The sequence below is a fragment of the Panthera leo genome, chromosome D4 (assembly GCF_018350215.1).
Source record: "Panthera leo isolate Ple1 chromosome D4, P.leo_Ple1_pat1.1, whole genome shotgun sequence".
Classification (NCBI taxonomy): domain Eukaryota; kingdom Metazoa; phylum Chordata; class Mammalia; order Carnivora; family Felidae; genus Panthera; species Panthera leo.
Genome location: NC_056691.1, coordinates 39,291,521 through 39,310,163, shown reverse-complemented (window position 1 = coordinate 39,310,163; position 18,643 = coordinate 39,291,521). Strand labels below are relative to the sequence as shown.

Genomic DNA, 18,643 nt, shown 5'->3' with positions numbered 1-18,643 from the left:
TGCTTCTTTGTTAACTAGATAGAAATGTTTTTCTAAATTATAGGAATGGCACAGTTAATATATTTTAATTTAGTGTTCTACCATGCTGAAATTAATAGCTTCCAGAAATTCAAGAATTCTTGTGTGCTCTTGCATAATTGATTTGAAATAGCCTAAACCGTATGTATTATTGTAGAGAAGAAGAACAGACTTTTATTTTTTTTTATTAAGAAAATGATGTGTTTTCTATATAGGTGATAGAAATTCGATTTGTAACCTTAATCTACTCAAGCATATTGGAAAAGCTAACATATTGCTCTACTATATGTGAAAAAGGAGCAGGTGTCCCAGACAGGCAGGTGTTAAGGTGGCTGTTTGAGCTTGCCCTAGATCACTAGTTGACTTCAGTGAAGTTCTACTAACAGGTGGCTAACTGATGGGAGTGCCATGTGACATTTATCCCGGGAGCGACTTGGATGACAGGCTGCTACAGACTGAGGAAGGGGTCTTTGCTTTGATGAAGAAATTGCCAAAACTCATGTCTCATTAGTGTTTCCTAAGGTTCTTTGGAAGTGAACAACAGTTTAATTAAGGGCTGACGTAAACACGTTTCTGCACACTTTCCCTGCAGCATTTTATCACATTAGAATTGATCAAAATTGTTGCCTTGGGCTGACTTGAACAGATATACATCTGGAGCGCCATTTGTGCAAGCTGCTGATGAGTCGAGTGCATACGCTGTGTTTCACAGCAACGCTCTTCCTTTGTAGATGAAATTACCTTGTTGGGAGATGAGTTGATCTAACTCTTTATTTGCTTAAACCTTTATCTCTTTGAAGTGATGCTGTAAAATGAATGACACATCAGGGCTTAGGATGTGTGTGTGCCCCAGTGCCAAAAAAAATTATATTATGGCTAGTAAAAATTGTGGGATGATTTGATTTTGCAAACTACTTATTTAAAGCTATGCTTCAATATAAATGAACCAGCTTATATATCAGTAGCCTATTTGAACTTTTTCTTATTAGTGATCTTTTATTATGTGTTTGACTTTGCAATTGGTTGCTAAAGCCATAGCTAATTGTCCAATTACAAATCCAAACTTGGGTATAGACACGGGAGAATAACACCATCAATGTGAATCTTCCTTTTTTTTTTTTTTTTTAATTAGCCTCAGTGATTTCTTTCATCAAGAAGAATTTTCTCTACAATCTAATATTATCCAAGTTGCAATTACTTAATGAGTTTTTGCATTTGTATTTGTAAGTATCTGTCCTCACTGCTGAACTGTAAGCATCACCAGGTCAGGGAGCAGTTGGTCTTATTTAACATCTTGAACTTGATGCTTTGCCCTAGTTTCTCACACTTCCTAAAACCCCAGTGACTGAATACGGGTTTTGTTGTTGTTTTGTTTGTTTTGCTTTCCTTTACTTCTCATCTGGTGGTATCTGCTCTGCAACTATGCCGTTTATGATATACCCAGGGTGGTTATTTCATTCATCTTGTGCTACTAGGTGTCAATCCGCCATCCAGCTTCTTTTTTATGCAAGAGACTCTAAAATAAACGGTCTGCTCTAACCTCTTCTACTGCCTTTCAGAGCTAGATTTTTGAAAATTCACTTCCCAAGCAGCATGTTCTTCCAGCCTCCATAATCTTTGTATCTTTAATAAAATCATCTTGTATAGGAGATAAACCGTTAGTCAACTCAAACACACACACACACACACACACACACACACACACACACACACTATAGATAGAACAAGTACAAAGTAATAATGATAATACACCCATCAAAAAATTAAAAATAAAGTAAAGGGGCGCCAAGGTGGCTCATTTGGTTAAGTGACCAACTCTTGATTTCAGCTCAGGTCGTGATCTCACACTTTGTGAAATTGAGCCCCACATTGGGCTCTGTGCTGACAGTGTGGAGATTACTTGGGATTCTCTCACTCCCTCTCTCTGTGCTCCTCCTCCACACCTATGTGCACGCTCCTTCTCTCTCTCAAAAATAAATAAGTAAAGAAATATTTAAAACATTTAAAAATGAAAACAAAATCCATCGGATAATAGCAGACACAAACACAAGATAATTAAGGAAATCTAGACCTCTGCAGTCCCAGGAGGGATTGCTTAAAGTGAAAATAAATTAACTTGGTTCAATGGATAAAGTACCTCTCTATAGCTGGAATAAGAAGGTAGAAAGACATCATTTTCTCCCCTGAGGGAATGTCCTCTGCAAGGAAAGACAGTAGAGTCACATCCTTCCTGGCTCCCTCCTCCTCCAGGAGACCATAAGTAAATGAATTTAGCTACAATTTAAGTAAAACGGAATGATAAGGAAAAGCTTATGTAAAAATGGGATACCATGGTAGATCTTAAAGTGAGGAAGATATATTTTGAAGGAGAGGATTTCAACTCTGTTTTTATAATGAGCTGGGAGGAAGAAGGCCCAGAAGGGGACTAGAGGAGAGATTTCTGATATAACCAGGTATGAGTGAAAGGGGTCTAGTGGAAGCTGCAAGAACAGAAAGAGAAAAAGATAATAGAGCTTTTGGAAAGTTTCTCCCTCCTGAGGTCAATTCACTTAAAAATTGTTACTTTCTGAATCAAATTTAAATGTCTTTGTCTCACTTCAAGCTGGCACTGGCTTTTGTTTCTTTCTCCTGGACCACCAACAACTCCTGCCTCCTTCCCACCAACAGAAACACCAGCTAATCCTTTTCTGATCGTGTTTCTTCTCTCCAACTTCTTTATTTCATGTATTATTCAACATATGCATTATTATGTATGTATTTTTATTCAACTTATTATATATTTATATATTGTTCAGCTTTATTATTATTCAACTTATTTTCAACCTAATCTTTTTTATCTATTATTCTTCCGGCTTGAGGGACAATAGATTATGAAAAGCATGACATTTGTTTTTCTCCACAGAAAGGTCACTTAAAACCATCTCTCCTATATATTCATTCCTCAAACATTTTTTTTTATTTCTATAGCCTGTAAGTGCATTAAAAATAGAAACGGTATCATTTTTCAGTTTGGCATGAGGTCTGCTAGACTGCAGACATCCAAAATAAAATTAAAATCAAAACAATACTAGTTTGATTCATTATTAAAATGTAATGGCTAGAAACTCTACCCTTACTTCTCCCAGATAATTGACATTTTATTTTTATTCTTTCTCCAGTCCAGTGCGTTTTTTTTCTTTGACTGGGGGAGGGGGGTCACTTTGTGGCCCCTGTACACTTAGCATAGTGCCTTGCACACGCTTGGTACCGCTATCTTTTTATTGATTAATGGGCTCAAAAATTATTTTCATCTAGTGGGAAGATAATGGCGGCGAAACCCACTTTCCAATACTATCATTCTTCATCTGTTTCTAAAGAAGTCGTTTCAGTGTAGACAGTGGACCTTCTTGTTCTTCTTTTTACTGTTATAAGTTAGCTTCATTGTTTGAGGAGAAGACAATTTGGGGTCCCTTTTACAACGTGAAGAGTGAATTTTATTTCGTTTCTGCTGTCTGGGCCTCTCTATTTCCTTTGAGTGTTCAGAACACGAAGATACCATTGTTACTCGATGCGTGCCTGCAGAGAACCGGAAAAATAAATGGACTTATACGAATTACCCAGTAAAGCCAAGGGTATGATTTTGACTAGGAAACTGCAAAGGCTTCATTTCTGAAAAATTACCTAGTTCACCCATCTTCTTGAACTTCTGTACCAACACCCTTGATTATGTGCTCTTTACAAAAAAAGTGGCTCAGGTGAATTTGGCTGTGTTTAATGAAAATTTGGAAACCGTGATAATAGTTGCAAAATAGCCTTGGTTGAGCTTCTCCAAAAATGACATTCATTCTGCTTCCCAAGCTCTAGTCACATTTTACTGTTTTTCTGTGATGTACAGTACATGCCTTATTATTTATACGTGGAGTCTTTAGAAACTGGTTACGCTGGTTAATTTTATTTAAGATCTACATTTAAGTACAGGTAAAGCATAAGGCTGTCAATAGATATCTTTTTCTAAGAGTTAATTTTTTTAAGTGTTTATTTTTATTTTGACAGAGAAAAAGAGAGAGAGAGAGAGAGAGCGCACACGCAAGGGAGCACAGCAGCAGGGTAGGGGCAGAGAGAGAGGGAGAGACAGAATCCCAAGCAGACTGCTCACTGTAAGGCCAAGGTAGGGTTTCATCTCACAGAACCTGAGACCAGGACCTGAGTCAAAAACCAAGTCAGACGCTTAACTGACTGAGCCACTCAGCTGCCCCTAAGAGTTAATTTTAAATTAAAAATTTGGAGGGGTATGTGGGTGGCTTAACTGGTTGAGTGTCCGACTCCTAATTTCAACTCAGGTCATGATCCCAGGGTTGTGAGATTGAGCCCCTAGTCAGGCTCCTCACTGAGCGTTGAACCTGCCTAAGAGGAGATTCTGTGTCTCTCCCTCTGCCCCTCTCCCTCTCTCGAACTCCCTTTCTCTTTCTCTCTCTCTCTAAAAAAAAAATTTAATGTTTGGAATAGAAACTTATTACACTATCTGCAAAGTGAGGGATGGAATATAGCTTCTTTCCACCCCTATAAAAGCCTATATGTCTATGATCAGCATCTAACAAGCCCAAATCTACATTTGTGCTATTACCTTTTAAAATCATATAGCTCCACGGACGCCTGGGTAGCTAAGTCAGTTAAGCATCCGACTCTTGGTTTCTGCTCAGGTCATGATCTCAAGGTTTTGTGAGTTCAAGCCTGCCTGGGATTCTCTCTCTCCCTCTCTGTCTGCCCCTCCCCCGCTCATGCTGCCTCGGTCTCTCGCAAAACAAACAAACTTAAAAAAATCATATAGCTCTTAAATGAAATTGAGTATTATTTTTGGCATTTTGAAGGTATCTTAGCTGAAATGAACTTTTTTTTTGGTCTGTTTTTTAAATGGTCTTAATTTTTTTTTTTCTCTTCTTTGTAACAGCGTTAATTGCTGTAGTTTCATTAGGGATATACTTCTTTCATTTTTTCTTTTTGAGAAAGATATAAGGAAATGGTTCACCAACTCATCAAAGTTCTGATAGGTTAATGACAGCAAGTTAGTCACAAATTATAGCTTATGGCTACAAATATACCTGTCATTTTTTTTTGACTGTGATGTCTACTATTTTAACAGTAGCATATCCATTCTTTAAGTGCCAGTGTGCTGAAACACGTATTTAATTTTATTTCATGCCTTTACCAGAGTTCATGTAATTTTTCAAATGGCAAATCCTAATGATAACTAGTTTCTTATATTAATAGCACCATATACATACATACACACACACACATATATATATACACACACACATACACACACACACACACACACACACACACACACACACACATATATATATATATATTTTTTTTTTAAATAGCACCATGAGGGGCGCCTGGGTGGCTCAGTCGGTTAAGCAACCCAACTCTTGATCTCAGCTCAGGTCATGATCCCACGGTTCGTGAGTTTGAGCCCTGAGTCAGACTCTGTGCTGACAAGTGTGGAGCCTGCTTAGGATTCTCTCCCTACTCTGTCTCTGCCCCTAAACTGCCCATACTCTCAAAATAAATACATAAACATTTTTTTAAAAAACAGCATGAAGCCTTTTTCTTGTTAAAAAAATAAAAACGGAAGTTATATCTATATAATATATAAACATATATTTATAACATAAATATAAAATATATAAATATATATATTTAATGCGATAAAGTTTAGGTTTTTTTAAAAATAAAAATTTATTTTTTACAGAAACTGAAATGTTTATAAGTGAAATTATTTGATGTCTGGAATTTGCTTTAAAGTAAAGCAGGGGCAGTGTGGATGGGGTAAAGGGGAAATAAGATTGGCTATGAACTGATAATTGTGGTAGTGCGACCTACTTTATACTGTTTATGCTGTTTTATAATTCCCTTTTATTTTCTTATTTTGTATTAAAAAATTTAATGTTTATTTATTTTTGAGAGAGAGAGAAAGAGAGAGGCAGAGAGAGAGGGAGACGCAGAATCCAAAGCAGGCTCCAGGCTCAGCGTGGGGCTCAAACTCTTGTACCGCGAGATCATGACCTGAGCTGAAGTTGTATGCTTAACTGACTGAGCCCCCCGGGCGTCCCTATAATTCCTTTTTAACTCGTGTGTATCTCCTCCCTAGTTTTTAGGTTTGCAGAAGCTGAAACCAAATCTAGTTCACCATTGTGTCTCCAGCAACTGCAACAGTGTCTGGCATCTATTAAGCCTACAATAAATATTTATGGAAGGAATGTGTTAATTAATCTATCTTCTTAAGTGGCCTCCATGATCGCTGTCTCCATTGTGGCTAATTCATCCTCCTTGTAGTTTCCAGAGGGGTGGCTTTGAACTGGAAAATGTGATCATATTTTGTTCATAGATAGCATTCTCCCATCAGGGTAAGCATTCAGAAATTTATACACAAGGTCCGTGGCCCTTCATTGTGTGAGGGAGCTCCTTGCTTCCTCCTCCATGTCTGTACTTCAAACCACTCCACAGACTACTTGTACGTCTGGTGTATTTTATGCCCCCCTTCTTCAGAACATTTTCTCTCTCTGGGAGTGTCCTCCCCATCCACATTTTAAACATGGCGCCACTGAGGCACCATCCTTAACCTGGGGAGGCCGAGATGATCGCTGTCCTCGTGCAGTGAGGCTGGAGAAGTAGCAGCAAACACAACCACAACGCCTCTGCTTTCAACACACTTCCTGCCTCTCAACTCTGGCAGCCATTTTCTTCTTATCATTTTCCTCTTCACTGACAGGGAGTATCTCTACAGCAGTTACTTTTTATTTTTCATGACATCCTCGACTTTACCTGGCAAATAGAGGAAGCCAATAAATATTTGCAGAATGAGCAAATGAAGGAATGTACTTTTTGTTAAACAAGTAATGAGTTTTCCATAAAAGATATTAAATCAATGATAGACTTACCAGCATTCCCAAAGGTTGTTTTTCACATTTGCACCAGGTTTTCCTCTGTTTTTTTCCACAGTGTAGTCAGCAGGTCAAAAGACAAACCCGTGAATCGTGTACATCTAAGAATGAAATGCTGAGGTAAAAAAGACCTTGATGTGAACCAAGGTGCCGAGGGAAACATGATACTTAGTTTTTCAAAAGTTCAAGATTCATCTAGTAGGAAGAATAATTCTGATGATAATTTTAATGAAGACTTGGGTTAACTTCAGTGGCGATTGCATCTGACAGATATTTCAAGTCTCCAATGAAACTGGGTCTTTGACCCTCAGTACATATTTTGTACAAGAGCCAAAGTACAAAAATAATAAAATGTGGGAAAAGAGGTCTTTTCTTATGTTAATGGGAATGTTATAGCTGAATAAAGAAGCTTGAGGTTTCCCTCTTCCTTTGCAGATATGTCTTCTCCGACTACTATGAAGAAGCCTGAAAAGCCACTGTTCAGCTCTACATCTCCGCAAGATTCTTCCCCAAGATTGAGCACTTTCCCCCAGCACCATCATCCCGGAATACCTGGAGTTGCACACAGTGGTGAGGAGTTTCAAGCATAGAGGAGAAGCCTCCCTCTTGTTTGCAGAGCTCACTCTCAGGGATGGGACAAGAGTTACAGTTCTAACTAGGGTGACCACATTTTCTCAACCAAAAGAGGGAGGGCCATGATCCTATCAAAAATTTTCTTTTTATCAGTATATGAGAAACGATTTTCAAATAATTTCAAATAATTACATAACATTTATGTATGTATTTTTAATTGCCTTTATTGGCAAGATGATAATCACAAAAAATTGGAAGATGTGGGATACATAGTTATCTTAACAATAGCTTTCGGATTGGCCCCCGTTCTATCTATTCGACCGAAGAAAGATGGGATTTCAAGTATGTTGCTGAGTTCAGAGTATTTCCAGAGGCATTAAGATCTACAGACACTATTTCCATAAATGTTATTTTCTATATAAAAATCAATATTTAGCTACTTATTTAGGAGTAAAATTAATCAGAAAAATAAAAGAGCTATTTTCCTGGGACATTTTTTTTTTTATGTGCACCAATATTTCCTATAGACTGGTACACTTGATATTATGTCTATTATCTTAATTTACATAGGAAAAAGAATACAATATTTCACCTTTGTACTTTAAAAAAAACTAAATCCCCTTTCAGAAATTAAAAATCAGATATAATTAATAAGCAATACTGTATACTTTCTACCTATCTATTATTATGGAGCCCTAGAAAGGAGTATACTGAATTTTTGGTGGGGAAGGTTTTGTGTATAAATGTGTTTATAGCAATACTCTTATTGCTTTTAATTTAGAGATAGGTGATTTCTTATCCTTCAAACAAATTGAGTCTGGTTTTTAAACCTTTATTCAAAGGTTACAGCTTCAGGCATAAAAACGTCCTTAGCTTTGCTCTGTAAGTGTGTGTTGATGTGTATTGTTGCTATACAGTACTTTACAGATGCATGGCCTTCCTTGTTATCACTAAGAGAATTATAAAATTAAGAAAAGAATATACAAATCAAATGTGATGAAAAAATTATATTTATATCATTTGTGCTGCTACGATAGGTGAAAAAAATCAGTAACTATTCATGGATCTGTAATGCTCCAATATTAGGAGCAAAATTAGTTTCGTCAAATTATCCATTTATTATGACACCTGACTAAAATAATCATATTTCTATCATTTGGAAAACATTAAATAGTACATTTTTATATACTGAACCATGAGAAACCTAGATAAGCTTTCCAGCTTGGTCCTTCTCCAGATATTTATTCAAGATGTAATGTGCTAAGGCCTATGGTAGGCACCTTGGTCATGAGAGTTTCTGTCTTTAAAGAGCTCATGGGACAGTAGGGAGACGAGGGGACCACATCAGGTGGGCATCAAATCTGAACAGGACTAGACATTTGCAAAAGGATTAGATACCTGGAAGCGATGTGTTCTTAACTCAAGTTTAAAGAGGGACTTCACTATGAGAAGGAAGAACCAGCCAAGAGGAAGGTTGTTTCAGACAGAGTGAACAGCAGGTATCAGTGTCACAGAAGTCATTGCAGTAAGAAACTGCCGTATATCCCAGAATCCAAAAGTATCTTAACGTGGCCTACCAGGAGAGAGTGGCCAGAGATGAGTCCCAAGAAGTGAGCCAGGACAGGTTCCTGCAGCACCCGAAGACAATATAAACCTGTGAAGTCGTTGGGCAATTATTCTGGAAGCAGTAGGGAGCCAGTGAAAGATGTGTAGCAGGGGAGTTACATGCTTAAAATGGTATTTAAAAAAATTCCTTCCTATGAGACCATTAAGGATGTATTGGAAGGAGCAAGACTGGGGGAAAGAGGACAATTGCGAAGGCTTTGCAATAATGTAGACTAGAAATACATCTCCATACATGTATGCCTGTATGAATTCTTTCATAATGAAGGGAAGTGTTTTCTGCCTTGTGTTTTGCTTTGCCTTTTCTAAAGGACGAGAATGACTTTTACTGACATCAAGTAGCCATTTTTACTTTCAGTTTGAAATGTGATTTTCTACCTAGCTTGTATCAAGCCGCTTACCAGTTAGGCGAGCACAAAACCAGGGAGCTCAGAGATTTGAGGCCTGATTTGAGAGGTGCCAGTCTCACTGAACAAAGAGCTCTTCCCAAACTACTGGTGCCGTATTGATCTCGAAGCTCACAGGACCCAAGATGGAGCTACATATATATCCTTCAGGGGCTTGTGTATAGACACAGGTGAAGACCATGGTTAGATTGAGCCGAGATTAAGAGCACGTCAACACCAGATAAAAAAGATGCCCAATTCAACTTAGGTGTTCGCATTTCCTTAAATTATACTTTCATATGTGCATGCTCCTTAGAGTGATATTTCAAAAAGGAGTTTCGTTTAAAGAAATATGTCATTGTTCTCTCAAATGCATCCCTTCGATGGAGGATGCACAGACTTCAGTGTGTGGAAAGATTACATGAGGCCCTTGTTTAAATCGTATTTTCTAGTGTCTTACCCCTGGAGGGCTTCATCCAGTAGGTCTGTGGTTAAGCCCAGGAATCTGCATTGTAAGAATAATACAGGGGATTCTCAGCTCTCCCTGGACATTCAGGGAACAAAATTGTGACCATAAAATTGAACTTATGACTCTTCTCCACACATTCTTAATTTCTTATATTTTCTGAAAAAAAAAAAAAAACTTTCTTTGGAGAAGATAAGTAATATCCCTTTAAAAGTACAGTATATGTGTATATATATATATATATATATATATATATATGTGTATATATATATATATATGTACATAATTACAAAGTTGGAGATAAGTCTTTCCAGATGATTTTCATTAATAGGTCATGGAAAGAATTTATTTTTCATATTGTTTGCTAAGTTGTCTCATAAAACACTAAACATTTATCATATGTAATTTCCTATGATTTGGATCAAAATATTAAATAGAAACAGACATTTAATCTTCACTTCTACATATACTCGTTGGTACTCTTAAATTGTACTCATGTGGTTATTTTCCTCAACGTTATAGAGATAATGATCATGCAATTATATTCTTTCCCCATTTTTCAAACTTAAGAATTATATTTTAAAATCTAAACAATAAATTGTGGTCATACTGATGTTGAAAAATTACAGTACAATTAAACATCGCCTACACTGCATATGTTTTATATATTATTTCCCTTTATAAAATATGCGATTTATTGATAAGTTAATGTGCCTATATGAAAGTTTAAATTCACATTTCTGTGGGTTATACTCTTGGTCTTATCTTAATAATGTCTTTTAAGCTACATGTAATAAAAAGTTAGAGTAGGAAGAAGAGTAGTTATAGAACAGAGCCCTTTTGGTTTTGAAAGGAACATTTTCATTAGGAGAAAGCATTACCAGACCCTGTGTTCAGATGTTCATAAGCATTTATACAATGATCAGGTACTTATTCAGGACATTATTGCTTACTAATTATTGGCTTCTCTTTTAACCAACCACCTGCCAGGATGTATAGGGAAGATCTTTATTTAGAATTGGAGTACACTTCTGTTTTGAATTCTGATAGTCTGTGGGTGCCCCTGCCCTTTAATTAATGCTGTGAGTTGATCTGGACTTAAGACCCAAAGACTTTCTGATCAAAGATCGTATTCTGGATGGGAAATAACTTTGCTTTAAGACATGTTTCATGAAGCACTGGCTTTGCCTATAAAACGGAAACTTCCTCGTCTCCTCGTTCATAGATCTAGAAAGCAAGATTGCTGGTCCCCTAGAGGGGGGTAGGGTCTGCGTGTTCTCGGTGCCGGTGTGGAGCGTAGAGCGAAAGACTCGCTGTCTCCGCAGGAGAGTTTGGGTAGATGGTGGGGGAAAAGGGAAGAGCTGGAGTGGCGCAGTCTCACAGGGTTCTCAGGGTCGGGTGGAGCGGTGGGCATCACAGCTGACGTCCGTCTCCCCTTTTCTATCTTCTACAGTCATCTCAACTCGAACTCCACCTCCACCCTCACCGTTGCCATTTCCAACACAAGCTATTCTTCCTCCAGCCCCATCGAGCTACTTTTCTCATCCAACAATCAGATATCCTCCCCACCTGAATCCTCAGGATACTCTGAAGAACTATGTACCTTCTTATGACCCATCCAGTCCGCAAACCAGCCAGGTAAAAATGAGAGAGAAAATAAGCGTAGAGCCTAAGGGAGATGGAACAGGTCTGACTCTAAGGCGTGAAGCTTACTCAGACACTATGTCTGGCAGAACATCAAGCTTTTGAAATCCATCTTCAGGAAGTGTCTTGGTGACTCAATAAGTTTTTATTTAAAGGTGGCTGAATGACAGGTAGGAAGTGTATTGCCCCAAAGGGGCACATTCATGAAGGTGTTTTTGGTTTGATGTTTTTGAATTTTCATTGACTGCAAAGAAAGTTGATGCAGAAAGTGAGTGCATTGACAAAAAAGCTCTGAGCTGGAGTTCACACCCTGGAATACCTGCTTTAACACAGAGACAAAGTGCTTATTTCAGGCAGGGGCGAGGTATGCGCTAAAATAAACACACACAAAAGAACTTACAGTTGTATTTATAGACCAACTATTAGGTATTAAAATAAGCTTTGGTAACGTAAACCTTTTTAGTGTTTGACGACTACTTGAATATTCTTTGCACAGACATGACTACATTTAATAATCAGGGACATTGCCAGAAGTGTCTTTTTTCTTTCTTTCTTTCTTTCTTTCTTTCTTTCTTTCTTTCTTTCTTTCTTCTTTCTTTCTCTTTCTTCTTTCTTTCTTTCTCTCTTTCTTTCTTTCTTTCTTTCTTTCTTTCTTTCTCTGTTTCTTTCTTCTTTCTTTCTCTCTCTTTCTTTCTTTCTTTCTTTCTAACATTGTGCAGTGGTTTTAGGGACTTTTATTGTGTAAGTGTAGTGACTCACGTGCCTTTCTCACTCCCTAAACATGTGGCTTCTTCTATGGAGAGGTCACTTCACCGGGATTTGATATAAGAGGATTTTTCATTATCAAATAGACAGTCTTTGTGCCAGAGTCGGCACAAATCATCATATCCAGAATCTGTACTGTAGTTTTGATCTTATGGTCTGGTATTTGGCATTGCTGCTTTCCCTCCAAGACTCCTGCCCACTCCTTATTATGCCTTTTAATGCGCTGAGAGATTGTCATAAACATTCTGTCATTAATGCTGTTCAGTTACTAAAATGCCAGTAAATAGTATGTGCATATTAATTTAGAATTAACAAAGAAAAGATCTGGAAGAATCATGTTGGTCGTGATTGTTAAAATGAAGGAAAATGGTCTTTTCTGAATGTTTTTTTTTTTGAATAACGACATAGCCAGCACCATTTTGGTTACTTAAAAAGTTACCTGTGCTTGTAGTTCTGTTGACTCATAATACTAAAGTAAACACACCGTTCTTGAGTTTTGAATTTGTAATTAAGCCATTTGTATTTTAGAAGAAAATGTCCAAATGGTATAGCACTTTTAATGACTATAATAATAATTACTAAGTAAAACAGTAGATCTTAATATATCAGTTTAGAAATAAAATTTGCTGTCAGATCGTGGATTCAAGAGTCTCAGTTCCATAGAGCATTTTGCTAGACTCAGCTGGGAACAGTGCACACAAGGTCTGATTTTAATTTGTGTAGAATTTCCATGAATAACAAAGTCTAATTAAGACATCCATTAAAAGTCCTTAACGTTAATTCAGTGTGGAAAATCTTAGAGTTCCATTGGATTTTTTTTTTTAACTGATGTCTTAATTAGGCACTGTTAGGGGAAAAATTATGCAAATTAAAATCAGGCCCTTAGTGTTCCGCATTTCTTTAATTATTCAGTGCTTGTTTTAGGTATATTTCCATTTCTTTATAAGTTAAGAGGGCATATTAGGTGATAATCTGCCTATATTGTTCTGTTTTTCTTCCTATTTTTAAGGTAAAGATCTAGCTTCTAAGAGAAGCATCTTACTTTCATCTCAATTTAAAAAAAGAAAAAATTTCCCTCTCAGGATTTTATGTAATAGGAGCAAGTAGGGTAATCCTTTCCTAATGCCGCTCAACTTCATCTTCAAATGAGATGTCTCTCTTTTCCTATCTGTGGTATGAAAGTTCATCTAACGGTCTTAAAAGAGACGCTTTATAGTAGTACAGCTTCATCTGTTTGAACCAGTGGAAGACCAAAAAGGAATAACCCTCCTATTCTGACTCTGAATTCCAGAAGAGTTGTCTGTATTGGCTTGGGACTTGTCACTTTTGTCGTTTTTAAATGAGTGAAACGTCTGTTGGTTCATGTCGATTCCATTCCAGTAGACAAAGCTTGCAGAATCGGCGAGGTAATAACACATCACGTGCAGCATTTTCTTGACATTATTGTCATTCTTCCATCCCGTGTTCTCAGGTAGGTCCCAGCAAACTGTTTGGGGTACACAGAATATGGAAACGCTCTTTACTACCGCATGTACCACGAGTGATAGAGAGAGACCTTTCTTCTTTCTTGAGGCAGATACTCAAAACAGTCTTTTGCAATGTGTTCAGATAACCAGAAGCTGACGGTCTGCTTTAAAAGAAAATGCCTTTTTCCCCTTGAAAGGAAAAATCTGTCTCTCTAGTAAATTACCGAATTCTTTTCATGGGCACCTCATACCTGCTTTGATTTTTAACTCCAACTCAAAAACCAGTTAAGGTGCATTTCAAAAGAGGATTCTTGATACTTACCTGTTTAGCCCTAAAAATGGGGCGGGGGGGGGGGCGGAATGAGGACTCATTCACCTGTAGTTCACTCTTCCTTTTGAAATATCCTGTGGCCCTGCGCTGATTTTGATTGTTAAGTCTGGCAACTGAGAGGCCTTGTCCTCCCCACAGCAATTTGGAGATTAATTACGTCGCTGGTGCACCGATTTGAGTGAGACAGTCATGCTACTCAATGGATTATTTTAAATAAAATTAGTTTAAAGATATAACTCCCTCATAAACTCTCTCGTAGGTTTCCGTGGGGGAGACGCTGGTCAATTTTCCTGACATAAAGTTAAATACTTAAAATTACTCATGATGAATAGTCAGGATATTCAAGAAGTCCATTATTCTTTACAGAATAAGTAATGTGGCCTCCGAGGAACCTAACCAAAGACTTAGCGCATGTGTCTCATTGACTGTGTTTAAGTGTTATTAGCTGTTCATCTTTTTATCTAAAGAAACGTCTTCTGGTGATTTCTGTGCAGGGAATTAAATAACTATTCCGTTCATTGCACTGTTTACCTTTAACACAGAGAGCCGAAATATTTGTGGAGAATACTCTCATGGCAAATTGTTATGTACATCATGCAGTGGAGAATTCCAACATGGGTGTAATCAAGGATAGCATGCTCTGTCTAGAAAAATACATTCCAGTATTTTTTTTTCAAACAGTGTACCCTTAGGATTTTGTCTCCTTACCATGGATACTGTTTTCTTACCCGAGGCTAACACTCAGATATTCCTGTCTTTTCTATCATTGCCCCGGGGGATTTTCTTAGCCGATTCCCACAAAAGTCAACAATAATGTTTTGCATAACTCTTCATGCCCAGCAAGGGAGGAGTAACTTAAGGTAACAAAGTACACTTGATTGACCTCTGCTTTCCTTCAGCACATTTTAATTGACTTTGGAAATCTTTTATTTGTAGTTGTGAGGTCAGACCTAGTCCATCCTTTTACATCGTGTGGATCTGAAGTTTTAAATGCTTGAAATATCATTCTATCTCCTTGTATGGGTCAATCGTCAAAAGTTAAGTGGAGATCCTAGAGCCTAAATTGCTTGGTGTGTGTGTCCAAGCGTACTTGTGTGTGACGGAGAGCTAGAGGTTTTGAATGCCGAAGATGGGCTTTGACTATAAATAATGGAAACTATTGAGTTGGATGTGTTTGATCTCCTAGATATCCTTGTCTTGCTTGGGTCAGTGATAGCATCCTTAGGTGAAAATCGCGTGCTGAAAGCCAAAACTGACTGACCGCGGAAAACGAACGGCAGAGAAGAAGAAGGCACGGTTCAAATTCTCACTAGCTCAGGAATTATTTACACTCTAGTCTTGGGCTAAGCGTGTAAGTCTCCGCCTGAGTCTTGCCCGTGCTACTGAATGAAAGGATCAGTTCCGCCTGGCTCTCAGGCGTGTTGTAAAGATGAATTAACCCGTACGAAGTGTTTTGAAGGTGAAACTTCCTTTTAAGTGCTGCTGCCTCTTTTTACTACTAACCATTGGTTGGTCTCTCTGACTCCGACTTGGGAAGGCGTGTGGTGGTTAACAGTAAGTGTACCGGGTCCGTGTGGCCAAGGGTGCTGAGTGGAAGTTGGTGGACAAGATGACTGCCTTTTGGATTGTTTCACCCGCCATTCTGTTTTTGTTTTGTAGCCTAACAGCAGTGGTCAAGTAGTAGGGAAAGTGCCTGGCCATTTCACACCTGTCTTGGCACCCTCTCCCCATCCCAGTGCAGTGCGACCTGTGACCCTGACCATGACAGATACTAAACCCATCACTACATCCACTGAAGGTGAGGCAGCTTCACCTACAGCAACCAGTAAGTATTTCTGTAGGAAATGAGAAATGTCCATCAAAGGCACCGTTGGATGTCTGATCCAAGGTGGGAGACACGGCAACTTTTCAGACCAGATGGAGATTTCTCATTTATGTGGAACTAGCAGGCATGTATGTGGCCTGGCTCTCACAAGCTCTCTCTTATCAAATTTCAGGCAGTCCATCCTATTTGAAAAGGGAGAAGCTCATTTGTTGAATAAACAGTTGTCAGAAAAATAATGTCATGCCTGCTCGTTCGAGGTATACATCGAAAATACACTGAATAACATAACTCAGTGTACAAGGTTTTTATGTCACCCAGAGAGATTAGATAATTGTTACTTATTGGAGCATTCCTATAGAAATCAATGCCCTTCACACGGCAGTCGGAATCAGGGCCTCTGTAAAATAATTGCCCGTTTACGTCGCTATAGGCTATGTCATTGCAAGAACAAAGCAAAACAAAACAAAACAAAACAAGACAAAAAACAGTTACACGATGTTGGATGCAGATAACATTTTAAAGTTGAGTATTAGGCACACATAAGCCAATTGCACTTTCGGCCATTTTTTGTTTTTTGGTTTTTTTTTTTTCATTTTTGTTTTTGTTTTTTGTTTTCGTTTTTGCCTATCATGGTCCATCAGGTACTGTGGTTTTGAACGTGGCCATAACATTTTAAATGTCAGAGATTTATCCAGTGAACTTACATCAAACCTACCAATAAACCAAATGATTCCTTTGCTTCTTCGTATCGAATACTCATAAATACACAAGAAATTATCGCGCAGTTTTTCAATTGGCTTCATTCAAACTGCGGGCTCCCTGGAACTGGAATTGGCACGTACAGATTGGTCAAGTGGAAGAGATAAAGCTCCAGTCAGGAGGAATTAGCAGACTCCTCATCAATTATGCATTAAATACCTGAAATTCAGAGGTCCCATTTTCTTTCCTAGGGCAAAAAAAAAAAAAATTGAAAAGCTCTGGAAATGTCTAAGTAAAATTACAGAATTACAGAGACACCCCTGGCTCTTCCTTTTCTCAGGCTTTGGAAAGATGTTTTCTTCTCGTTTTTTTTTCTTTCTTTCTTTTTTTTTTTTTTTTTTTTTTTTTTTGCGGCTTCTGAAAACCTAGAAAGGGACCCTACAAGAGAAATGGACAATACTTTGAGTGTACAGTGAATTCAGCATTTCTTTCTCAAAATTCATGAGGCCCCATAGCCTAATCTGTCCATGTAGGCTTGCAATTCCCATCCATAATCTTTATTGTTTGTAACTGGTTTGTTGGTAGAGGGTCCTACACTAGAGAACACTTCCCTGAATGCACAGATGGGTGAAATCCAGTCAAGGAGGACTAAGAATTCTTTTGCTCCAAAGGTTAGCTGTGTACATTACAGCCACTAAAATACGACATCCAGATTTTATTTTATTTTGTACTTATTTTATTTTTCTTATGAAATTTATTGTCAAATTGGTTTCCATACAACACCCAGTGCTTATCCCAACAGGTGCCCTCCTCGGTGCTCATCAACCCACTTGCCCCTCACAATCCAGATTTTAAAAGTGGATGTGTTGGCATCTTTGAGCAAACCAAGGTCAGCAATTTAAATAAAAGCAAATGAAAACCAGAAGATTTTTTTGAAAAGCATTTGAAAGACTATCACAGGATAAATGATCCAAACCGAGTTCTAGAAACTTCATTTACCTAATCTTATAGTGATATTAATAGAGGACCTTCAAGGGAAGATCAGACCCCAAGGATCACAGCTCACCATGGGAGTGCTATTAGCCTGCTTGCTAATGAATTGTTCTTATATTCACCTGTAGGTTGATCAAAAGGGATCTGATTTGACTCATGAAATTACAAAATATTCAGAAGGTATATCTTGGTTGTATAAAGATGGCTGTATCGGCTTATTTCCCACTCCCACATAAAAGAAATCTAGTGAGTTGTTTTTCTTTCCTATAAACAGACTTGTAGCTCCAGCTCCCGAGACAACACGGATCATGAGAAATTGGTCATTGAACTGATAAGTCAGTGAAATTAAAGAAAACACATAGATGAAGGAAACCTCCTTCTCATGGTTGAAAAGAAGGAATATCGCTTTCTGAGCCTCTCTGAGGCTCTTCTCCAGCTGTCCATGCTTTGCGTTGAATGCCAGAGGCCTGGTCATCAAGTAGGGCCACTGGCTGCTTATGGCTGCCCTTGTATGGGCCCTTTATTCAGGAGTAATTAAAGCTGAATTGTGAGCATCTTCACTGTTTTAAAAAGTTGACCTAAAAAAGCTTTAGTGGATCAAATTCTGCAACCCTTCAAATGGACATGGCAGAATTAATATATTTGGCTTAAAAGAAAAAAGCCTTTTTAAAATTAATGTCAATTTTTCATTAATCTGATGGTGTTCGGCCAAACATTTTAGCTTTCTTCAGACCTATAAATGTAACATAAATGGCGAAAATATAGTTCTTCTGTTTATTCCAGCATGAGGCAGTGGGGTTGCTTAGTGCTGGAAAGTCCTTTCCTTGTGAAAAGAAACAAAAATCTTTAGGAATAGGGAGCTGTTTTCTTTGGAAAATTCACTCTGTACCAAAAAGCACCTGTACCAAAAGTACTTGCAAGGTGA

The 18,643-nt window shown here is 37.9% G+C and overlaps 1 protein-coding gene across 5 annotated transcripts in view; it reads left to right on the top strand.

Annotated features, from left to right (window-relative positions):
- The window catches only part of NFIB (nuclear factor I B), a 235,178-nt gene that overhangs the window by 188,799 nt on the left and 27,736 nt on the right, over positions 1–18,643 (top strand). For 2 of the 5 annotated variants that reach the window (XM_042911994.1, XM_042911996.1), the window contains exons 7-9: positions 7,383–7,517; positions 11,449–11,633; positions 15,861–16,026. In XM_042911994.1, the coding sequence (XP_042767928.1) occupies positions 7,383–7,517; positions 11,449–11,633; positions 15,861–16,026 (486 nt within the window). The remainder of the gene's footprint in view (positions 1–7,382; positions 7,518–11,448; positions 11,634–15,860; positions 16,027–18,643) is intronic. The other 3 variants (XM_042911997.1, XM_042911998.1, XM_042911995.1) reach the window with 2 other exon arrangements.